The sequence below is a fragment of the Chlorocebus sabaeus genome, chromosome 14 (assembly GCF_047675955.1).
Source record: "Chlorocebus sabaeus isolate Y175 chromosome 14, mChlSab1.0.hap1, whole genome shotgun sequence".
In the NCBI taxonomy this organism is placed as follows: domain Eukaryota; kingdom Metazoa; phylum Chordata; class Mammalia; order Primates; family Cercopithecidae; genus Chlorocebus; species Chlorocebus sabaeus.
The window spans coordinates 62,825,047-62,851,007 of NC_132917.1; the positions used below are offsets into that span (position 1 = coordinate 62,825,047).

At 36.3% G+C, this 25,961-nt stretch overlaps 1 protein-coding gene across 13 annotated transcripts in view; it reads left to right on the forward strand.

The window, feature by feature from the left end:
* EHBP1 (EH domain binding protein 1) overlaps positions 1 to 25,961 on the forward strand; it is a 338,942-nt gene that overhangs the window by 304,241 nt on the left and 8,740 nt on the right. For all 13 annotated transcript variants that reach the window (XM_073023037.1, XM_073023036.1, XM_073023038.1 and 10 more), the window contains one exon: positions 25,680 to 25,779. In XM_073023037.1, coding sequence (XP_072879138.1) covers positions 25,680 to 25,779 — 100 coding nt within the window. The remainder of the gene's footprint in view (positions 1 to 25,679; positions 25,780 to 25,961) is intronic.

Genomic DNA, 25,961 nt, shown 5'->3' on the forward strand with positions numbered 1-25,961 from the left:
TTGGACTTCAGTAAGTGATAAGGGGGGACTACTGTATTCAATTTTTAAAGCCACTGTGGAGTAAGGAAGGCTAAGAATCAATTTTTGAATACAAATTCCTAATATTAGCTTCTAATATTATGGTACTTTGTTTTGTATATAATACTACCACGTAGTTATAAATGTTTGCAAATATGACAAGTCTTAGAGATAATCTAGTATAGACCTTTTAGTTTACTGATAAAAACACTGAATCCAGAATTAGAGGTTGGCTCAAAGCTGTAATTAGAACAGGTATTTTCTGACTCACATTCCAGCCTGTTTTCCTTCTCTTAAGCCATACTCTTACACAGTTTATTTAAAAAGAAAGAAAGAAAAATCAATACCTAAATGTTTCAAGGAAAACCATGTAGATTTTTAAAACGTATTAAAAAAATTATACTGGATTATTTTCCATAGTGTATTCACAGCTAAATGAATCCCTAATTTGAGTCTCCTAAGTAAACTAAAAAATCATAGTCTACATTACTCATGTGGAGTAAACCTTTTGTAATTTAGACTCTAAATGTTATAGAATGTAAATATCTGTATAATAAAAATATATATGTTAAAGGATTTATTTAGGAAAATATAACACATTTTAATGTAGCAATTTGACACTGACTTTGTGAAAGTAGAGTAAGTTTCCTAGGTTCCAGTGGTTTTAGGGTTTTTAAAAATAGATGTCCATATATTGTTAAAATACTGTTAGAAATAATTACATTAGTCTTGTACCATGAACATTATAGGTTCATTCCAATATGTCTTAAAATCCTTAGTAGGATTATTAACCTATGTCTTGATTCTTTTCACTTATTTTTTCAAACTACTTAAGTACACAACCCCAATTTAGCTTGCTAAGGTAACCAAATTTTAGAACATTTCTTTGTACCAGTATGCAAATGTATTTACATAGGAATAAATCTAGGTTTCCTTAAAGAGGGCAACAGAATTGAAAACTGAGGCCACCAAATAAATGAAAGTTTCTCTAAATCCATTGGATAATAGAGGCAGTGTTAAGGCTAACCATAGTGTTGAACTAAACAGAGGGATTACTCTTGGGTTTTGCATCAGTTGTTTTCTGCCGGGTGGCCTCACTTGTCAAAAAAAAAAAAAAAAAAAAAAAGTTTAACAGGCAAACATTCACATGGGCACATTGAGAAAAGAAGTTTGCTTAATTCCATCAAAGCTTAAAAAAATGAATCATTAATTTATTCTAACTACGATTGTTGGTCATTTGTGAAAAACATCTGGCCTTTAAGTCATAGGAACCTAAACACCAGTATAATGTGAACACTTGTGAAGAAGCTTCAAGTTTGGTTTAGTATGAAAAAGCTATGTTAGTGTGTGTGTAGCTTTAACCATACAACAGAATTTGTTTACCTGTAATACTTAAACTCCACTTATTTTTTTTTTGGACTTTGACAGTATTATAAATCCAAGTGTAACGTGCTTTAAAAATTAGAAAATTGTTAATTTGCAGCTTTAAAAAGTTCAGCCTTTTTACATCTTTTTGTGGTTGTTTAACAGAATAACATTACAGCAATCTTGGTATTATAAGTCAAAAATAGTTTCTAATGAAGTCTAAATTCAAGATAGAAAATATATTTTAAACATAGTTTCAGGAGGGACATTCCCTATTTTCCATATGTCTAAGTAATTCCTAAAATATTTGTTTTAAAGCTGGACTTAAACACTCCTGACTGCTCTCTAATTTGATAGAGCTAGTCAAAATGACTTTATTCAAGAAATTTTGGCAGGAGAATTCAGTGAAGGAGATAAATAATTTTGCAGCTATACTCATATTGCAAAGTATGGAACTAATTCAGTCATTATGACTGTGGTAACATCTGTTCTTTAGCTTTAAAGCTAGCAGTAGAAGAGCTCAATGTTGGGACACATTTAAATATTAAGCTTTGTTAGTCAAGTTTCAAGTTCTAACAAAATATAAGTAGCCACATCATAGCCACAAAATGATATATAGTAGGTCTTTAGTTTTGTTGTTATTGTTTTTTTTTAATGAACTTTTAAATCAAAGGCTAACCAAAGCTGTAGGGGGTGAAAATTAGAACCTAATTTAGAAGTAAAAGTTGCATCATTTTAATTTCATGCTCTAATATAATATGAACAGTTAATATGTAAAACCTGCCTTGATGATGACATACTACTTAATAGTGGTTTCCTGTCATACAAAGGAAACAAAATATGATATAACCAAATGCTACTGTGTCATATAGAAATGATCTATTCTCTTACTGTTAATCTACCTTCACCAGATTATTCATACACTATATCTCACTCACACTGCTCTTTAGCTTCCCCTAGGCTTTTAATAATTATAAATTAAGAAAGACTGTAGATACTTGTCATAAATTAGGTTTGATTCTAAGCAAAATACATAATAGCTAATAATAAAAAAGCACTTTTTTTGCAACGATTAAAAAATACTAATCTTTAGTTTAGACTTTTATTTCGTTTATGCCATAAATATGTTATTGTAACAAAAGATAACCATGTTTCTAAAATGTACACTAAGTAAATCTCAAAATGTATATGCCATATGTAGAAGTCTTGTATAATTTTGGCCCTCATTTCAGAGGCACTAATGTCCAAAGTACTGTTAGGATACTAGAGATGAGAGGAAAATCACTTAAAACAACTTGTAAAATATAATGTTTGAAATGGTTCTTTTAGAATGTGCAGATTATGGCTTGCATAGAGACTCCTTCCAGCTCTCTGGGAAAATGAGCTGTTGACATTCTTTTGAGTCATCATTCAAGATACGAGGGCAACCACAAGGATTTAGCAGATAAATTCATCCCAAAGACCTTTATCCATTTCATTGCAACTTGGAAACATTCTTGTTGAATAGTAGCATTAATGTAGCGTATTTAGCTCTTCAAAGTGAGTCTTATGTTTAAAAAAAGAAGAGAAAAAAATAAAAGAAAATGAAGAAGATGATGAAGAAAATCAAACGACTAGGGTAATAACTTATTTAAATCTTCTAAGAGGTGTTTATTTACATAATTCTAAAACATGGACCATTTCTTTTCTGTACACAGTTTCAAAAATAGAGTTGGGTCTTATACAGTGAGCAATAAGCCTTTAAATTGTAGCTAAGTGAATCAGTCCTGTGTTACTTGTTAGTTGTTTATAACAAAGAGCAGAAAGTAAATTAATGTTTTCATATTATATTCTGAAATGACTGGCAGCATTTATAAACAATTGAAAATAATCTAATTTAGGTTCTGACTATCTTTGGACTTTATGATTCAGGCAAAAGGAAAAGTCAGAGCTGTGATAAACATATTAAACGTATGCATTAAGATTCACACACATATCCTTTCCTATAAAGGATGAAAAAAACGTTTTGACTCAAACTGGAATGATACTATGTAGGGCTGAATGTGCATGAAAGTTTCCCACAATGCATTGTGCAAACCTAGGGCTAACAAATACCCTGCTGCTTTGAAACCCCCCCAAAAGACAAAGGCACAATGAAATAGAAAGCTTACCACCGGTAGCTTTCAAAACGACAAACTAGGCAAACTATACATCTCCACCACTCCAATTTTGTCAGAATGCTAATGAGCTTGCTCTGATCTTTACTCGGCTTCCCGTGTTTTCTACATCTTCAAGGACCACATGGCGCTAGCAAAATAAAGACAACTAAATGAGAATTTCGAATGCTTTTTGTGTTAGGACCTGGTGCTTTTCAGTGGACGCACTCGTTGAATATTCTCAACTTAAAAGAGTACAACAGGGGGTTGGGTATGAACTTTTTAACAGGAGGAAATTTGAACAAAAGTAAATTAGTGAGATGAGGAAAATATGAGAAAAATTTCTGATTAATTTCCACTCCATAATATCAATGACACCTTCAGCCCCACTCATACTCTTCTAACAAGAGATGCTGATAAAAGATGAATGATTCTGTGTTGTTCACAGTGAATGTTTAGTGGTTTTTTAATAGCAGCATTCTACATAAAAGGCACCAGGAAGTACTCCGCATTAGCAGTTGAGATCACTAGTTAATAGGATGATGTCTTTTAGCTTTTGTCACAAGATTATTAGAAAGGATGGGTTTCTGTTCTCATCGTTGCATAGTTTGGAGTGCCTGTTGAGTACAAGTGCTAAAATACAGGTTTCTCAGTATTGTTTCACATGTAAAGCAAAAAGCCTTTTAATGCAACACCTTTTTCCTTTTTACCAGGTGATTTTGTTATTGATCTCTAATCTGCCCCTTTAGCTGTATTAAATGCTTGAAGTGTTCTGCTTTTCCATGTAGCCTTGATGCTAGCTATTTGTGTCTATAAATTCATTAACATTAAAACAGGATCTGTATAGACTATTAGAGTTTGTGAGTTAGAAAATGGCATATTACATACTTTTTTATAGTTTAGGGCATAAATAACAACATAAATTTAAGATTATCTGCATAAATGTTATAAAAGTAAGTTCTTTGATATGTTTTTATGAGATTTTAATTATTTATAAGTAACGTATTTTTCACAATCTTTCTTTAGCAATCACTGTACACTTACTAGGAGAATAAGAGTAGTCAACTCTATTTCTCACCATATCCATCCATACCTAGAAAGAAGAAAAAACCAAAGCTGGGTGCATCTTTATATATAAAGATATTTGAACGCAGCTGGACACAGTGGCTCACGCCTGTAATCCCAGTACTTTGGGAGGCCGAAGCGGGCAGATCACCTGAGGTTGGGAGTTCAAGACCAGCCTGACCAACATGGATAAACCCCGTCTCTACTAAAGATGCAAAAATTAGCCGAGTGTGGTGGTGCATGCCTGTAATCCCAGCTATTCAGGAGGCTGAGGCAGGAGAATCGCTTGAGCCCAGGAGGTGGAGGTTGCAGAGAGCCGAGATTGTGCCATTGCACTCCAGTCTGGGCAACAAGAGTGAAACTCCATCTCAAAAAAAAAAAAAAAAGATATTTGAGCTTCGAGTTAAATTGATTCTGTACAACTAATAAATAACCAGGAAAGGAAGGAAAAGATGTTTGATATAATAACACTTTTCAAATTTTATATGAAGAAAAATTTTGCCAGTGTTTCTCACATTTAACACATATATTTGATGTTTCTATATACTGTTCTTTAAATGTTCTGTTATCCTGAAAAATTATATTTTTGTACATTGTACTTGGTTCACATGTCTTAAATATTGCCTCTTAAGATATTGTAATTTATACACCCTTCTAGCAAAATGGAGGTTAAACATCCTATATTAATAGGAGTAACTTGGACAACCGTAGTTAATAAAGTCAGGAAAAAGTAAACTATCTTCTAAATATAACAACAGGTTTAAAAAATATGCTAGTTCTTTACTTTTTATTATTTAGTGTGCTATTTCTATGTTCCTCGTAAGTATGGATTGTGTGGGAATTAGGATTCGTGTAATAACATGTCTCCATTTTGTAGAGTTCTTGGGTTTTTGTGGTTTTGTCTTTGTTTGTTTGTTTAGAGACAGGGTCTTGCTATGTTGCCCAGGCTGGACTGGACTTCCTGGGTTCAAGCAATTCTCTTGCCTCACCCTCCCAAGTAGCTGGGACTACAGGCAAGTGCCACCCTGCTTGGCTAGAGATTCTGTTTTAATAGACATTAATAGTCTATTTTCATACAAATTATAATGAGAAAAGAGACCATGTCATTTAAAATTATATATTTTATTAATGATTGTATATATTAATGATTATATATATTAAGTATTATATATATTAAACTAAGTGAGATATCTATTTTGGCATTTTAATTACAGAACTGAAAAAAATTTAAAAAGTGAAGATTTGTCATTAAAAATTGTTTTCTAATATGATATACCATGATAGAATAGAAAATAAAGTTCTCTAGGTTATTAAATTTGAATAACCAGTTGACATCTACTCATATAAAATATCAGATGGACAGACAAGGCTTTAATATTTCCTCTGCAAAGGAACTTTTCATAAACAGAAACAAAATAAATGAGGGAATTTGATGTTATAAAGCAAATAAAATGATTACTAAGGTTCTGAAGTAGCATAGAGTTACCATATTCTTCTCTACTACAGTTTATAGAGCATCGAATCTGTAATAATAAAGAAACCAGAAAAAATGATACTTTATATCTGAAAATTTTCTACAAAGTGAGTTTTTAACACAATTTTTAGAGGCAATAAGCCACATCTGTTGATAGACTCTAAGAGTTGATAGTATTGTTCCTTTCTGGTAGCAAAATGCTGACATGATTTTGATAAATGTGGTGTTATAGGTCTCTTTTGTATATATGTGTTTTTAACTGTGTCAGGATTTTAGTTACTTTATGTTACCTAACTCCAAGAATGCAAAATAATACAGCATCATTTTCTAATTACAAGAAGTGATAAAACTTCATGCGATTATATAGATTTTCTTGTTTGTTTGTTTTTCTGTTTTGGGGGGTTGGGGGAATGGAATCTCGCTCTTGTTGCCCAGGCTGGAGTGCAATGGCATCATCTCGCTCACAGCAACCTCCGCCTCCCAGGTTCAAGTGATTCTCCCACCTCAGTCCCCCAAGTACCTGGGATTACAGGTACCTGCCAACACACCCGGCTAATTTTTGTATTTTTAGTAGAGATGGGGTTTTGCCATGTTGGCCAAACTGGTCTCGAACTCCTGAGCTCAGGTGATCCGCTCACCTCAGCCTCCCAAAGTGCTGGGATTACAGTTGTGAGCCACCGCGCCCAGTCTGCAATTATGTTTTAATTCAATATGCAGAAGGTAAAAAAGCATATAAGAACATGTCAAACAATTGATTCTGTCACATGTTGATGTAATCACAACCAGGTAGAAGAACTCCAAGGCCCAGCTCTCCATGGTCTTCATGTGAACCATTGCTGCTATGCTCCTGTCCATTAGGACCCAGGGCCCAGAGGTCTTTTACTGTTATTAGCATAACTACAGGAGAGGCTGTTCTTCAATACTTAATCCATATCATACCTTCATCTGAAAACATGGACTTATCCCTTGCAGCAGTGAGGTGGGACCCTGGCTGGGGGAATGATACCTGCTTACTAACTCATCTTCACAGCTGGGACCCTCAGTTTCTACACTAATAGAATGAGGACACTATGGCTTTAGAAATAAAAATTGGGAGAAAGAACCTAACTTTAATTCCCATAAAGGATGAAATTTGTTTTCATTCTTTCATGTCTTGTGATAGAGATGAGGTTTCACCATGTTGGCCAGGCTGGTCTTGAACTCCCGACCTTCAGTGACCTACCCGCCTCGGCCTCCCAAAGTGCTGGGATTACAGGCATGAGCCACCGTCCCTGGCCCAGCCAATATACATGGATCCCTCATTATGCCTGAGGTTTTGATCCTTGATATGCTTATACTGAATGTAGAAACTTAATCCTGGTTAGTGAACCTAATTAGTTTACATATGGTCACACTAAGTCAAAGTTGATACAGTATGGCAGCTAAGAGAATTGTGAGAATTAAATTAGATACTTTATATCAAGCATTTACAACCAAACACTTGGAGTATAACATTTTCAACCAAGTACTTGGTATTTGCAACCAAGCACTTGGAGCTCAATAAATGTTAGCTATTATAATTTATATGATCTTCTTAATACTTAAATTTGTCAAGGTCTCCTTTGAAATAAAAGGTGAAAAACACCAATATGCAGGGAATTTTACCCACCATCAGCAAGCACTAAAAAAAGCTATAATGAATTAATATTGTTCTCTTCTCATATTTCTACATTTTATTTATTATTCTGTATTACATATGTAGTATAGAGGCATTTGATTATTGGGAATAATCAATAATGAACAGACATATAGCTTAAAGAAAATAGTAAATTTTGTTTTAAAAGAAGAGTTTAGGGGGCTGAGTGTGGTGGTACCCACCTGTAATCCCAGAACTTTGGGAGGCTTAGGCAGGAGGATTGCTTGAAGCCAAGAGTTGAAGACAAGCCTGGGCAACAAAGCGAGACCTTGTCTCTACAAAAACTAAAACTTTAGCTGGTTGTGGTGGCACATGACTGTAGTTCCCAGCTACTCAAGAGGCTGAGGAGGAGAATTGCTTGAGCCCAAGAGTTTGCAGCTACAGTGAGCTATGATTGCGCTCCAGCCTGAACAACAGAATGAGACCTTGTCTCTAAAATTGAAATAAAATAAATAAAAGGAGAGTTTATATTTAAGGTGCTTATAGTGCTTTTGTTTTTTACTTTTTATACTTCCGATTTTAAAAACTGGTAATATAATTCTTGTCTTTCTACAGTTTTTTTCTGTAGTTACAAGGAAAATTAAAATATACTTTCAGGTTTTCTTTATTCTCACAATTTGTTCAGCTAATTCAAACTTCTTTTGCTATCTGTATTTCATTATTTAGACCATTTAAGAAGGAAAATACAAATTATATATAGAAGCACTAGCACTTAATTGTTGAATCATTCTGGTTCACGCGATGGGTTCTGGATCACAGGATTTCTAGAAAGGAACCTTGCTAATTCAGAAATGCAGAGAGCTTCCTAAGGTTCTCATTTCTAACATTTATTTCTTCTCTCATTGGCACTCACTGAATGCCCCAACTTTTTACTATGTACAGTATTAAGTTGACTTCCTCATCTGCTGACTCATGTTTATTCATTTATCCAGAAAAACAAATGTATACAGTTTCTACCCGTGATATTTAGAAAGTATTTTCCACTACTAGAAATTTTGAATTGGAAATGTAAAGTATAATTTTTGAACCTAAAGAATTAACACATCACCATAATTTTCAATTTGGAACATGTCTGTTGCCTGAAGTGAGGAACATCCTTATTCTAGATTGCAATAAAATTTTTTAACATTTAAAAAAGTAGAAATTCCAGGAAAATGTGTTTTTTCTCAACAACTATCTATGAAACAAAATTTAGGCATTTGAACTGACTTGGCAGCGACATGTTTTTCTTGTGAATGTGAAATTAAATTTGTGTAATGTCATGCCAATGCTAAAATAACATGTTATACATGGAATATCACCCTTTCTTTTTTTAAGAAAAATTAATCTCAGTGACTTCTTTGTGAAAGGGCCAAGACAGTGATTCTCAAACTTTTATATCCATTAAAAAAATGCCTGAGAAATTTGTTAAAAACACAGATTCCCAAGCCCTACTGAGAAGATTTTGATTCACTAGACCCGGTATGGAGCCAGTCTTCTAGGCAATTCTAATACAGGTGATCCACAGACCACATTTGAGAAACAGAGTGAAGATGTGCTAAACTCATAGTGTTACAAGCGCTAAGATAAGTAGCACAGCATAGAGATTTAAGAGCATAGACTTTAAAATCAGTAAGATCCCAACTAGAATCTGGGTGTTCTTAGACAAGTTACTTAACCTCTCTGAGCCTCTATTTAATCAGATGTTTTAAAAAAGAAAAAGACAGCAGTGGCTCAGGTCTATAATCCCAGCACTGGGAGGCCGAGGTGGGCAGATCATGAGGTCAGGAGTTTGAGACCAGCTTGGCCAATATGGTGAAACCCCATCTCTACTAAAATTACAAAAATTAGCCGGGTGTGGTGGCACACACCTGTAGTCCCAGCTACTCGGGAGGCTGAGGCAGAAGAATCACCTGAATCCAAAAGGTGGAGGTTGCAATGAGCTGAGATCACACCATTGCACTCCAGCCTGGGCAACAGAGTGAGACTCCATCTCAAAACAAGAAAAAGAAGGAAATGGAAGGGAAGAGAAGGGGAGGGGAGGGGAGGGGAGGGAGGGGGGGAAGGAAGGAAGGAAAGAAAGAAGGAAGGAAGGAAAGGAAGGAAGGAAAGAAGGGAAGGAAGAAAGGAAAGAAGGGAAGGAAAGAAGGGAAGGAAGGAAGGGAAGGAAAGAAGGGAGGGAGGAAGGAAGGAAAGGAAGGAAGGAAGGAAAAAAGAAGGCTGCGCCAGGCGCGGTGGCTCATGCCTGTAATTCTAGCACTTTGGGAGGCTGAGGCAGGCGGATTGGCTGAGGTCAGGAGTTGGAGACCAGCCTGGACAACATGGTGAAACCCTGTCTCTACTAAAAGTACAAAAATTAAGGCCAGGTGAGGTGGCTCATGCCTGTAATTCGAGCACTTTGGGAGGTGGAGGCAAGCAGATCTGGAGGTCAGGAGTTTGAGACCAGCCTGGCCAACATGGTGAAACCCGTCTGTACTAAAAATACAAAAATTTAGCCGGGTGTGTTGGCAGGTGCCTGTAATCCCGGCTACTTGAGAGGCTGAGTCAGGAGAATCACTTGAACCCGGGTGGTGGAGGTTGCAGTGAGTCGAGATCGTGCCACTGCACTCCAGCCTGTGCAACAGAGTGAGACTGTCTCAAAAAAAAAAAAAAAAAGTTAGCTGGATGTGGTGTCAGGCACCTGTAATCGCAGCTACTTGGGAGACTGAGTCAGAATCACTTGAACCCAGGAGGTGGAGGTTGCAGTGAACTGAGATTGTACCACTGCACTCAAGCCTGCACAACAGAATGAGACTCCATCTCAAAAAAAAGAAAAGAAAAAGACTAATACTTACTTCAGAAAGTTATGAATACTTAGCACAGAGCTTGGCAGAGAGTGAGCACTCAATAAAATAGTAGATACTGCTATCAGTTACCGTAGTTTATTTATTATTGTTTCTGCCTTTTTTCTTTTTTTCTTTTTTTTTTTTTTTGAGATGGAGTCTTGCTCAGTCGCCTGAGCTGGAGTGCAGTGGCGCGATGTTGGCTCACTGCAACATCTGCCTCCCAGGTTTGAGCCATTCTCTTGTCTTAGCCTCCTGAGTAGCTGGGATTACAAACACGTGCCACCACGCCCAGCTAATTTTTGTATTTTTAGTAGAGACGGGTTTCACCATGTTGGCCAGGATGGTCTTGAACTTCTGATCTCAGATGGTCCACCCGCCTTGGCCTCCCAAAGTACTGGGATTACAGGTGTGAGCCACTGTGCCTGGCCTCTTTTTTTTTTTTTTTTTTTTTTTTTGAGACAGGGTCTCGCTATGTTGCCCAAGCTGTTCTCAAACTCCTGGACTCAAGTGATCTTCCCACCTCAGCCTTCCAAGTAGCTGGGATCACATGCACCACCACAGCCAGCTGTTTCTACATTTACTTTAAATTTTCCTTAGCTTCTAATATACACATCTTGTTCTATCATAACTCTTCTCTTCTCTGCAACTCACACATGCACACTTATACTCTCTCTGTCTCTCCTTCCGTCTTTCCCCCAGCCCTCCAGAAAAGCCAAAAGTACTGGTTTAGGAATTTGACATAAGGCTGGAGAATTATTTTTATTGTTATTGTGTTGTTTTTCAACCCTTAGGTTATATGTGAAAAGTAACTTTGATGAAAGTTTGTGTGAACGCCATAGTTTTCACAGATAAATTAGTAACTAGGAGGAAGCCTGAGGAATTGTGCTAGTCCCTTTATCTGAATTCCTACACTTATATGAGTGTTAGGCACGTACAGAAACAAACCGAACTTAGACATTGTATTTTGAGAAATGTATTTTAGGACATCAGGTAGGAGTCAACTTTACAAATGCATTTATCTTCCTCTGTTTCATCCTGACTTCATCCCCTAAAATTAGCCAACATTTCACAATTTGTTTTGACAAAGAATAACATCAGAGATGGATAAGTATGTGTGAGTCCCAAACCAAAATCAAGGTAGTTTATGGAAGGGTGCAAGCTCTGTTTCGACACCTTTCTCCCAGTTTCCCCAAACGGAAACTTTTTTTTTTTTTAAATGGAGTCTCGTACTGTCGCCCGGGCTAGAGTGCAGTGGCTCGATCTCAGCTCACTACGACCTCTGCCTCCCAGGTTCAAGCGATTCTCCTGCCTCAGCCTCCCTAGTGCAGGCACCTGCCACAGGCGTTCAAAACATTTGTATCTAAAAATACGGATGCTAATGTATAGAAACAACTGGATGCATTACTGACCCTTGTTAGGTCCTTCATCTTGGAGACAGAACTGTCCAAGTGAATAGTCGTGAACCTTACTTTCGTTGTTATGCAGGCTTACAAAGCTGTGCTTTCGAATCATTGGCCATTCTATTGTGGAGACATTGCCAGTTCCTCCTCTCCTCCTTCCTCCTTCCTCTTTCCTCCTTCCTCCTTCCTCCTCCCTCCTCCTCCTCCTCCTCCTTCTTTTTCTTTTTGATAGAATCTTGCTCTGTCAAACAGGCTGGAGTGCAATGGCGTGATCTCAGCTCACTGCAACCTCTGCCTCCCAGGTTCAAGAGATTGATTCAGTCGCTTGATTCAATCTCTTGCCTCAGCCTCCAGAGTAGCTGGAACTACAGACGTGCGCCACCATGCTCAGCTTATTTTTGTGTTTTTAGTAGAGATGGGTTTTCACCATGTTAGCCAGGCTGATCTCGAACTCCTGACCTCAGGTGATCCGCCTGCCTCTGCCTCCGCCTCCCAAAGTGCTGGGATCACAGACATGAGCCACCACACCTGGTCGACATTGCCAGTTCTTCTAGTGGATGGTAGATTATTAAGTCTTTCTTTTAGTTACTCATTATGTTTTTAACACTTTTCATAGGCCTCTAGGTGGGTTGCATAAGAAAACTGAACATATATAGTCATTGTATCTGTTCCCTATCCCCACTTGTCACTTCTGAGCTGGAATGTGAAAAGTATTCATGCACTCAAAGGAGCTGTCTCATCAGGAAAAGTTTACAGTGTAAGTTAAAGAAAAACCTGTTGAGTTGATATCTATTTTTTAAAAAACGTTAGAGGCCTGGCTCAGTGGCTCACGCCTGTAATCCTAGCGTTTTGGGAGGCTGAGGCAGGCAGATCACCTGAGGTCTGGAGTTCGAGACCAGCCTGGCCAATATGTCAGAACCCCATCTCTACTAAATATTCAATAATTAGCTGGGCGTGGTGGTGTGCACCCATAATCCCAGCTACTGAGGAGGCTGAGGCAAGAGAATCACTGGAACCCTGGGCGGTGAAGGTTGCAGTGAGCCGAGATGACACCACTGCACTCCAGCCTGGATGACATAGCAAGACTGTGTATCAAATAATAATAATAATAATAATAATACATTTGATATTTTTAGATGCTTAATATTACTAATTAATGTTTGTAATGTTTGCTGAATAGTTTAGTTTTCTGTAAAGGTTTTTTGTTTTGTTTTAATGGAATTTGGAGGAATTTTTAGAGAAACAAAGATTAATCAAAATAGTGTGATTATTTTTACAGCTGTGCAGCTTTACAGGATAAGATTTGATACAAATATATATACATAAACAGTTATTTTCCTAAGGAAAGACAGTGGACTTTACCTGTAAAAATGAGTGTATGTAAGTTAGTTTTATCCTCTGTGTTTAAACTAGTGACATTGATACATGAATTCACAGTATACAGAGCTGCAAACATCTGATTGTCAGTGTCCCTTGTACTTACTGACTGGTTGTAGACTGCTCTTCTACTCTTTACCTACCCCAAAGCCACCCAATCCCATGCCCCCAGTGCCAGTTCACTCTGAATTAATAGCACCACTTGGTGGCCAAAACTAGGAATTGTGTCAAGCACTAACATTTCTTCCCTACTAGCATGTTGTCCTCCACATTAGACACTTCTGAACTGGAATCTGACAGATCTCTTCATGGCTATATCTGTTGTGCTTTTGAAGGATCTAGCTCCATAAGGAAAGTTAAAAATATAAGTCAAGGAAGACATTTAGACTGATATAATTGTTTATTTTAAAAATGAGTTTATTACAAATTTTAGTGCTTTAAAAAATTAGAGATAGTTTTATATTTCAGGTGTAAAAATTTTCTAGAGAAATGAATTATTAAAATAGTCATAAATATTTTATTTTCTTATGAGAACAAAATTAGAGGGAGACAAGGCTGGGTCTAGTGGTTCATACCTGTAATCCAGCACTTTGGGAGGCCAAAGTGGGAGGATCAGCCAGGCACGGTGGCTCATGCCTGTAATCCCAACACTTTGGGAGGCCGAGGTGGGCAGATCACGCGGTCAGGAGTTCGGACCAGCTTGGCAAACATGGTGAAACCCTGTCTCTACTAAAAATACAAAAATTAGCCGGGCGTGGTGGTGGGTGCCTGTAATCCCAGCTACTTGGGAGGCTGAGGCACAAGAATCACTTGAACTCGGAAGGTGAAGATTGCAGTGAGCCAAGACTGAGCCATTGCACTGCAGCCTGGATGGCAAGAGTGAGATTCCATCTCAAAAAGAACAAAAAACAAACAAAAATGGGAAGATCACTTGAGCCTAGGTGTTCAAGACCAGCTGGGCAACATAGCAAGACCCTGTCTCTACAAATAATTGGAAAATGAGCTGAGCATGGTGGCATGTGCCTGTGGTCCCAGACTACTCAGGAACCTGAGGCAGGAGGATTGCCTGAACCCAGGAGGTCAAGGCTATAGTGAGCTGTGATGATGCCACTGTATATCTACCTTGGTAACACTTAGCAAGACCCTGTCTCAAAAAAAAAAAAAAAAATTAGATGGAGTCAGAATTTAACACTTTTAAGACCATTTGTTTTTACTCAAATGCTGATTTTGAATTAGTTATACTGAACATTACTATTCAAAAGTAGAATACTGGTTGGGCTTGGTGGTTCATACCTGTAATCCCAATGCTTTGGAAGGCTGAGGTAGGAGGATTGCTAGAGCCTAGCCTGGGCAACAGAGTGAAACCCCATGTCTACAAAAGTTTAAAAGTTAGCCAATCATGGTGGTGTGCACCTGTAGTCTCAGCTGCTCAGGAGGCTGAGGCAGGAGGATTGCTTGAGCCCAGGAGTTCAAGGTTACAATGAGCTATGATCACTCTCCTGCATTCTAGCCTGGGCAACAGAGCGAGATCTACTCTGAGAAAAATTAAAAAGTAGAATATCATTCTAGAAAAAAGTACTAAATATTCATAAAGCCCACAAAGTTTGGTTTTAGATAATGGAATTTTATTAAAAGATTAGTTTTCATCATTTATAGATGATAAACATGTTTTCTTTAAAATCATCCTACAAAATTATTAGTGTAGATTAGGTAGATATTTTGCTAAACTCTGAAATATGTAATTTGATTTGATGGCAACGATATGGGAAATGAAAATGAAGTACTGTGTCAACAGGTGTGTTGTGAGGACCAAACAGATTTTAGACAGGGTTTTGATCTGTCACCCAAGCTGGATTACAGTCATAGTTCACTGCAGCCTCCATCTTTTGGGCTCAGGCAATCCTTTCGCCTCAGGCTCTGAGAGGCTGGTACACACCACCATACCCGGCTAACTAACTTTTTTGATTTTTTAGTAGAGACAAAGCCTCGCTATGTTCAGGCTGGTCTTGAACTCCTGAGTTTAAATGATCCTGTCACTTCGGCCTCCCAAAGTGCTAGGATTATAGGCGTGAGGCTCTGGCCCTTTTTAAATGGGCTGTAGCTTTGGAGAGAAGGGAAAGGACATTACAACACAAGGACAAAGCTAACTGCTTGAGATTGGCCCATAAGATTTATGCCAAAATCTGAGATGAACTATTGGGATGCCATGATATTCTTCACTCTACAGGGTATTTTAAATTTTATATCATGATAAAAGGGCAACTGAACATATCCTGGGGATTAAGTTGAAGATAAATATGAAAATAACCTAATCCTTGGGAATTTTAGAGATTCTGGGAGTCACACATTAGGTTTCCTCTAGACTTCTAACTAAACAAAATGGCAATTAGCACAAGAATCTTTGGAATAGACTTAACATGTGTAACCTTGGAAAGGGGAATGTCTCATGGAGGGTTTGCAATTGAGTAGCTGCTTTAAGAAAATAAAAAAGGGTAATGGGTAGTTGATGGGTTTGGAGCATTGAGGGGATTTAAAAAGGTAGAATGATGTAAGGATGCATTTTGGTTGATTGGTTCAGTAAAATGAATATGTAAAGACATTAGAAATATGCTCAATGAAACTAACAACTTCAGACTTGCACTAAGTTGCCCAACATATTTACTTCTGTGGATAGTCCTTTCTAATGCTTGCACAGACAGTCAGCAAAACTCTGACACTCTGCTGGGAGGAAATCACCATGCCTTGCTCTATCAATAATTCTAGGAGTCAAGGGAGGACACTGAAGTTTGAGTAATGAAGATGGCTCTCTACCTTGTGTGTGTGTGTGTGTGTGTGTGTGTGTGTGTAGAGAGAGAGAGCAAGAGAAAGAAACAATAATAGCAATATTTTATTACTTATATGGCATTTATTTACCGTGAGCCTGGCACTATTCTAAGTGCTTTACATATTTGAATTCATTTAATTTTCACAAAACTCTATGAAGTAGTACCATTGTTTCCATTTTACAGATGAGGAAACTGAGTCTTAGGGAGAATAAATAACGTATACCAGTTCCTGTAGCTTTTAAAGAGCATAGCTGGACTTGAATGTATCCTTGATAATCCAGGGCTAGGCAGAGTACTCTTGCTTGACTGTTTTCATTGAATGGTCATTTCCATTGCCTCAAATGGAATCACAGGTAACTTGTAGTTACCCAAGAAGTGAACAGGTCTCTTCTAGGCATCCCATTTCTGTAAGATATCATATACCAACCTATAATTCAAGGATCTTATGGACATGTTTGCATAGGAAGAAAGGCTGACTCCTCTTATGAAGAATGGTATGCTGCTCTGACATCATTGCTAAGTCCCAATGGCTTACACATGGGAAGACTAAATGAAATCCCCTCTGTTACGGATGAACTAAGTGAACAGCATGAGGGTTTTCTTGTTTATCAGAGTTTTGAAAGTTTTTTTGTGTTCATTTGTTTATCAGAGCCCTCTGAAGGCTTTGTCAAGGTTGGCCTGAATTCTAAATAAAGAGTCTGTTCTGGTAAGACTGATTACTTATGAGTCCTTAAGTGTCAAGTGGGTGGCTAAGAGTGGTGGCTCACAAGAGAACCTGGCTGCATTTGAGGCCTGGTTCCACCACTAACTAGCTATATGACTTGAGGTAAATTATATAACCTCATTAAACAGTTGATGCTATTATCATCATCATCATCATCACCACCATTATTATTCCCAGCCTATACGAAACTTACTGGTTATCAGTGATCTGATAAAGGGAATACATGACAGTCTCTTTGAGACACTGTTGTTCTCAACTTCAGGAAATGGCACTACAGACCCAAGTTCATTATGAGTGTACTCTAGTGAAGATAATGTGTAGCCAAGTGAAGAGAATGGTTCTCCAGAGAACCATTGAGGGGCACTGGATGTGGTATTATAGTGTTGAAACCCACACTAATCACCTGGTCTGGTCTGGAAGAACAGCATTTATTGCATTTGATTTCAAGGTGTTGTGTAATTGTTGAAATCCTGTTCAAGTTAGAAAGCTGCTGGAGAAGGATCTACACCGTCCTGCTTTGCTTAGGCTTCTGTGGTTTGAGAACAAATGTGGGTGCGGGCTACAAGTGGGGAGGCATAATTCCCATCAGCTCTCCCTTATAGACATTTAGGAAGGTGCCTATGAGGACATTATGTTAAGTGAAATAGGGCTGGCACAGCAAGACAAATATCATGTGACCTTACTTATATTTATAATATAAAAAGATTGAACTCATAGACATAGAGGCCACAATGGTGGTTAGCAGGAGCTAAGATGGTAGGGGAGGTAGGGGTAAGGTCAGGGAAGATGTTGGTGAAAGGATACAAAATTTCAGTTCAATAGGAGGAATAAGTTCACCAAATCTATTGTACAACGTGGTGAGTATATGTTTTTGTTTGTTTGTCCGTTTTTCAGTGACAAGATCTCGCTATGTCGCCCATGCTGGCCTTGAACTCTTGGGCTCAAGCGATCCTCCTGTTTTGGCCTCTGAAAGTGCTGGGATTACAAGCATGAGCCACCACACCTGGCCTTTAATAGTGTATTATACTTGAAAATTGCTAAGAGAGTTGATTTTAAGTGTTCTTACCACAAAAAAAAAAAAAGGATGTAATCCACATATTAATTATCATAGTTTAGACATTCCACAATGTTTACCTATTTCAAAACATGTACATGATAAATATATACACTTATTGTCAATTAAATAAGTAAATGAGAAGGTACATAGGAAGGATATATCGCAGTGTTACCTGGTTATCTGAACCCAAGCATGATCAAACCAGGTACAGAGTGGAAAAGAAACTTACTGTGCAGGCAGCTAGTTGAGGGTTGAACTCATCCCTTATTGGAAACTGGAGGATCTGGAGACACCCTGGGTATGATATTTTAAGGACTTTTAAAGACTTTTTTTTTTTTTTTTTTTAAGAGTTTCGGTCTTGCTATGTTCCACAGGCTGGCCTTGAACTTCTAGGCTTGAGTGATCCTCCCACCTCAGGCTCCTGAGTACCTGATACTATAGGCATGCTCCACCACCCCCAGCCAATTTGTAGAGACTTTAAGCAACACTGGAGCAGGTTACCTGCAAGAGTAGTTGTCCCACTGCATAATGCATCTTTGGAGAAACCTTTATTAGGAAGGAGCCTGTCTGGAACACATTTAAAGCCTATCTGTCTGAGTTTGTATTTCTATATTTTAAAAATTATATATATTTAATTTTCCATACTTTCAGTAGAATCTAATCACAGTCTCACCTGGCATTTAGTAAATGAGCTATTTCATCTACACTGACAATTTCATAAGCTGATTTTAAAGGTGCTGTGCTTTTAACATCAAAATATCTTCCTATAAAAATGGTGAAAACTTACTTTCCCACTGAAGCTTTTTGCTTTATAAATTTTTGATATTCTGTTGTTGTCATTCTTTTCTTCAAATTACATCAATTTGTACTTCATATTGTAATTTTCATTTTTTGAACTTTATGTTCATAACCAGCAAACTTGTAGATGTGTTCCATTAGTCCATAATTTTCAATCTTAAAGTGTACCTTTTTTATTTTTTGATATTAAGCAGTATTCCACTATCTACTTTTTTTTTAAAGTCTCTAAAACCCACTGTGAATAACTAGACTATCATTACTTGGAGCACAGCCACACTGTTGTGTTACCATAGCTATGGCTATCTTTTGTAGGCAGCAGTGACACTGCTGACCCAGTAGGGTATCTGCTTTGTTTTTCCAGCTGCAGAGATGGGTTTGTACTGATTCACCCACATTTTTCACCTATCCTGCATATGACCAATGGAACACTAACTATAGACTTTGTTATGGTAGCCAAGATTAAAGATACAATTTATGTCCATGAAATTGTTTACAGATTTACCCTGGTTCTAGCTATCCCTGGTTATATGTCTATCTCCATACTAGACTATGAGGCCTTTGAGGGCAGGGACCACATCTTGGTTATCTTGTATCTCCAGTTCCTGCCTCAGGGCTATATACACCATCATCACCCCCTTCGTTATTATCATCATAGCTTGTAGTCTTGGGTTCTGCACTAAGTACTTTACGTGGATTTTCTCAATTCTTACAACAATAGTGAAGTAAGTAATACCATTATCCATACAGAGGTGAAGAAACTGAGGTTTAGAGAGTTTCAATAATTAGTCTGAGATCGAGGGGCTCAATTTTTTTACAAAAAACTAAACTGAACAAAAGCTGTATTGTTTTTTGTTTTTGAGATGAAGTCTTGCTCTGTCGCCCAGGCTAGAGTGCAGTGATGCAGTCTCGGCTCACAACCTTCACCTCCCAGGTTCAAGTAATTCTTCTGCCTCAGCCTCCTGAGTAACTGGGATTACAGTGGCTCACACCTGTAATCCTAGCACTTTGGAAGGCTGAGGTGGGCAGATCATTTGAAGCCAGCAGTTTGAGACCAGCCTGGCCACCAGGGTGAAACCCTGTGTCTACTGAAAATACAAAAATCAGCCAGGTGTGGTGGCGCACACCTGTGATCCCAGCAACATGAGAGGCTGAGGCAAAAGAATTGTTTGAACCCTGGAAGTGGAGGTTGCAGTGAGCCGAGATCGCGTCACTGCACTTCAGCCTGAGTGACAGAGCAAGACCCTGTCTCAAAACAAAAAACAAAAAAAACCTAAACTATAAGTAAATATAAATAATTTTATCAGTTATAATTTTTCCATAATGACTACTTTGATGCTTTTTTGTTTATTTTTGCCCTAACTTTGTGTTTAGTGTTACCTTTTGAGAAATCTAATGCTGACTTTCAGTATAAAAAATATCAGTTCAAGCATTAGGAGATATACCTAATGTAAATGACCAGTTAATGGGTGCAGCACACCAATATGGCACATGTATACATATGTAACAAACCTGCACATTGTGCACATGTACCCTAGAACTTAAAGTATAATTAAAAATAAGTTAATTAATTAAAAGAAATAAATTATTTTAAAAAAAAAAAAAAAGGTCAGTTCAGGCCGGGCACGGTGCCTCGTGCCTGTAATCCCAGCACTTTTTGGGAGACCCAGGTGGGTGGATTACGAGGTCAGGAGATCGAGACCATCCTGGCTAACACGGTGAAACCCTGTCACTACTAAAAATACAAAAAATTAGCTGGACGTGATGGCAGGCACCTGTAGTCCCAGCTACTTGGAGGCTGAGGCAAGAGAATTGTTTGAACCCAGGAAGCAGAGGTTGCAGTGAGCCAAGATTGCACCACTGTACTCCATCCAGCCTGGGTGACAGAGTGAGACTCTGTCTCAAAAAAAAAAAAAAAAAAAAAAAAGTCAGTTCAGACCCTATTAAGGAATAAGGAGTTGGTACAAGAATACTGCTTGTCTTCCAAATAAACTTGGAAGAAATAAACTTCCAAGTTTATTTCTAAACTTCTAACCTTTAGAAATAGCTTCTTTCTATGTGTAAGTTTATTGAGGAAGAACTTTGGTGAAGTTGTCTGTGCCTCCTCCCGTAGAAAGTCCATGCATAGGGGTCTGTTAAAAGTTGTGTGTAGAAAGTTGCTACCTCACATCTCTCCCCACATTCTATCTTAGCAAACAGGTAAATAAAACGTATGTGTGAGAGAGCATGGCAGTTTTTCTTTTGCTTCAACCAAAGGAGACAAGATTTTTCACAAAGTTTGTACTCTTAATATTATAAATATATCAGGCTGAGCAAATGGTTTTAAGACAATTAAACTGCTGAAAATACCAGTAAAGATTATCAGATTCTTCTGTGTTGATGCTGTTTGAGGATATTGTTGGATCAGAAACTTTTGTTTATAGTAAAATTTATTTTCATAATATAGCTCTATTTCCTGAGTTTAAATATTTTCTAAAACTGAGGCACTGGAGTCCTGCAATAATGTTGGCTTTGGGGTTAATGTCTACATGACCCTACATAAATGCACCAAATTCATCTCTTTCATCCATTAAATACCAGTTACTTGGATACCTTCATGTATCCTATGTCTTTTTGTCATATGTCTTTCAAAGGTCATCATATTCTTATAATCACCATCAGGACAATTTGTAATGGCAGGTTTTTTTGGTTTTGTGCTTTGGTTTAGCTTTGCTATGTTGTGTCCTTTAAGGGCTATATGTGATTACTACTCAGCCATCACCACTCTGGGGCTATGGCAAGATTTCAGCATTCTTTAATGATTTCATGGTAGAAAATCTTGAATTTGTATACTTGTATAACAGCAGCCTACATTTATATGTGTTTACTCTTTCCCATTGAATTTGTCTTCTATTCAGCTAAAATTGTTTTGTTCCTTATTTTGCATTTATGTAAGAATTCACTGTCTAAAATATATCTTTATAAATAGATACTTTTATGGTGAAAGATTAATTATGAAAAGCTAATGAGAAGACAGTTTTTAAAATATGATTCATAATTTCTGGTTTTTGACATCACTTTTACTCATTTTAAAACTTACATTGAAAATACTACTTCTGAAAAAATAAATAAAAATCACATACAGATTCTTGGATACATGAATGAATTACTAAATAAAAATAATAACTTTGAAGAATTTTTTGGAAGATATATAATATAAAGTAGTTGATATTGTCAGTTAATACTAAGTATTGCATGTAGTGCTCTGCATCATATGCTTCTGTCAAGTGGTTTTTGTTAACTCTGTGATAGGAAGAATAATTTGAAGTTATATTTACAAATAGTTAGTTTTCCTGCCATTATTGTTATCCTTGATTATTTAATAATGTTTACAAATCATACTCCAGCTACAATAATGGATTAAAAGAAAAAACTGACATTAAGGATTGTGATATCGAAATAGATGTTACATTGTCTTGGAGGCAAAATAAAAAACAGAAGTTTTTAAGGAAACAAAGTAGGAAAAAATATTACCAGAGATTATATAAGTAGTACTTTAAATGTTAAGTAGTACTTTAAAATGTTAAGGTTGAAACTAGTTAAGTAGTTTTTATGTTTTTATTGGTAATTTATTTACAATAAACATGAGGTACTATGTTTTAAAATATAGCGTAACAACTCAGCCATGCTTTCACATTTTAGTAATTGTATACTGTAGTGTATCATTTTGTCATTTTGAATTTCAAAATGGCTTTCAATAGTATATGTCTTGAATTTTTTTAAATGGTGAAACTGAAAAAAAAATTTTAAAGCATTATTGTTGGTCTAGGTGATAAAAATGTGGTTGTAATTACAAATTAAAGATAATTTTGAAAAAGAGGTAGTTAACCAGGTTAGGTTAAATAAGATTAAACGATTTATGGCCATTTTATAAAATAATGACAGTCTTCATTTTAAGCTACAATGTAAAGTGCTTTATTCTGAGATTAGGTATTGTGGCAGAAGCTAAAACTGCCTTTTTTTCTAACAGTGCCAGAATACAACCTCTTTTTCTTTTTGCACTAACAAGACTGCTTTACCACCACAGCCCACTCTAAGTAATTAAATCAATCCTTTGTACTTACCGTATTCTCCTCTAGTGACGGTACTAGATCTGATTATATGCTTCATGCATATTCAAAGTACGGCACTGACAGCTCTTTAATGAGCTCTTACTTAATCAGTATGAACAATGTTCATCTTGTTCTTTTTTTCCTCATGCATTAGAGCTAGGAACAGTTGGGAAAAATGAAACATCCAGCATTCATTTGAAAAATATATTGTACTTTGAAAAGTGTCTAAGCTGAGGAAGTTGCATTCTGCCCTTTAAAAGTCTGATGGACAAATTGGATTACTAGTATTGGATTAAATAACAAATGGTTAGAGGAGAAATGAGAAAAGCTCACTGTGATCACAGGCTTTAATATTTTTTGTTACTTATAAAGCTAAAGGGGTCTTTAACCAGTTATTAAAGTCAGGATTAATTTGTAATGGTTCAACTTACTGGCTTTTAAAAGCTTTTTAAATTTAAAAAATTTTAAGAGCCCTAAAAACAATAGTGTAATGATGTATTAGAAAAAATTTTAATTTTTTTAGTATTAGGTTAAGTATAGATGTCCATGATTGTATGCTATCGCAGGTAAGGATTTGGTGATACAGAATTGATTTATCTTCAAATGTGTTTTTCCAATTAAATACTCTGTGAAGCAATGAGTAATGTGTCCTTAAATATTTCTTATTGTTAGGCTTATTTCCTTCTAAAACATGAGATTCTTTTGTTATTAGTCATATCCTAACAATTAGAGGAAGGGAATCTCTTATTCTTCACTAGAATTCATAGGCATAAGTTAAACTGAAAATAACACAGTACCACATCAATATTGTTATTCTCAAGGAAGCAGTCTTCCATTGAAGAAAATGATGCTAATTTAAGAGTAGGCTGGTTGCTTCTAGTATTGCCTGAAAACCTCAAATTATAGGTTAAGTTAAACACAAAAGAAAGTTTGAATAAGTCTATATTTTTATAAGTCACATAGGTTATGAACACAATAATTAAGTCTTTAATCGGAAAGTAAAATATCATAAAATCTACACCTATTAATATTGCACACATGTGGCATTTCACTGATCAAAAAGGCCTTCACCAGGGTACAATTGGCCTTTTTCCAAATTGCAAGCTTTTTCTCAGCTTTTTCTTTTTACTCTTTCTTCTTTTGTTGCTACCCAGGGATTTGTGCCTATCGCAGCCTATATCACATGACCAGTGTCAAGACATCACATGGTCCAAAGTGAATACAAAACCAGCTACCCTAAAAGAGAGATTAAAAATACTGTAAAACAATAAAGACTTTTGTTCAGACTCTAAAAGAATCTATCCTAAGTCGGCTTCGTACCATTAGTTTTAACAGCATTGAATGAAGGCACATATTCTCAACTATTCTCCCTAATGGTAAACAACAGCTATCTATTTTATAGGGATGCTCTGAAATACATGTTTAATCCCTAACACACAGATTAGCTTTTTATATTCTATTTGTAATCTAAAAATTATTTAAATTTGTATTAATGTAGAAATATTTAAATTATGGTATGCTCATAATTTATGCAAGTACTATAAAGAATGAGATAGATATTTGGACAGTATGACAGAACACATCATAGATGAATATGTAATGTGAGCTCTTATGTTAAAGAAACATGTATGTGTCTATAGATACAGTATATACACATGTGTGATAGACATAGCTATCAATGTGGTCTGGAAGGAGATATGTTAAACTATAATCATACCTCTGGAGAAGGGAAGTGTGGGGTTGGTGGAAGAGGACTATCCTTGACATTTTACTTGAAAAGAAAATCAAACTTAGGGAATAATAATCTGAGGGGGATTATTTAATTTTTTAATAGATATTTAAATTAACCTTATGGATGCCATACAGAAGTTAGACTGAAATATTAAATAATAGCTTAGCAAAACAATAAACCCATCATGGGAAAATTTCATCAAATAAACACTGAAGAATTAGAAATTTGACTAGGTATAATTTGAAGGGAGAGAAAGGAAGATGGGAAAATTAATATTTTTCTTCAGTATAATTGTGGCCTACTTCTACATGAACAAATGCCAAATATATACTATATTATAATGCTTAATATGGATTATGTTGGCCTCCGTGAGGAAGTGGCAGGGTGGTATTAGATGATGGGATGAATATTAGCAATGGAGAATTTTAAGTATCTCCTTTGTGCAATCATTTATAATCTAAAATATTCAATTGTCACTCTGCTCACATGTTTTCTGAACATCATGATGTTCATTAAATTTTTTTTTCATAGATAGCTGTGGGCATTTTTTTGTAGCCTTGTCATTTACAGTGTATTTAGTAATTTATAAGTAGTCTACCCTATTAGGGATGATGAGTTCCAAAATGTCATATATATGTATATGTCTCTAGTTTACTTTTGGGGAGGAAAATAAGAAAATAGGAAGTTGTTACAAATGAAGCTTTCACACAATCTCTGGACTTCCCTGATCTTCCTGCTAGTCTTATGGGTCTCATAATGATTTTTAAATTTTTTTTTAAATCATGACCATATGTCTGTCAGCACTGTGAGTTCCTCATTGAAACATAATAGCAAGTCAGCCTCTAGGGAGAATTTAAAAGGTAGGACATTTTGTTTACTGTACTTAGTGTTAATATGATCTATAGGTATGTTCACGGAGACTAAAATATGCATGCCAAATATCACCTTAAGAAGATTGATTTATGAGTTTTGAAATGTGGATTTCTTTTATCAGGACTTGGACTTTAACCTTCTTATAAGCAGTTTAATATATAGCATTAGAGTAACTAAAATGTTTTCTATGTTAAAAAAAATTCTGTGCTAAACTATTATTTGGCTTGTATAACATCATATAATAAGAGGTAACTCTTCCTGAATTACAGGAAGGAACACAGAAGAAGAAGAAGCTATGATGCAGGAATGGTTTATGTTAGTTAATAAGAAAAATGCCTTAATAAGGAGAATGAATCAGCTGTCTCTTCTGTAAGTACTCATGATTATGCTTGTTTTGCCTACAACATTGATAAATCTTAGGCCTCTTGTTATTGCCTTATTTGAGATTTCATATTTATTTGGTATTTTCCCTTTCCTTAGAGATTACATGTTTTATAAAAAGATTAAAAATAATATATGACAGTTTTCATCTTATAAGAACTTTTAAATGG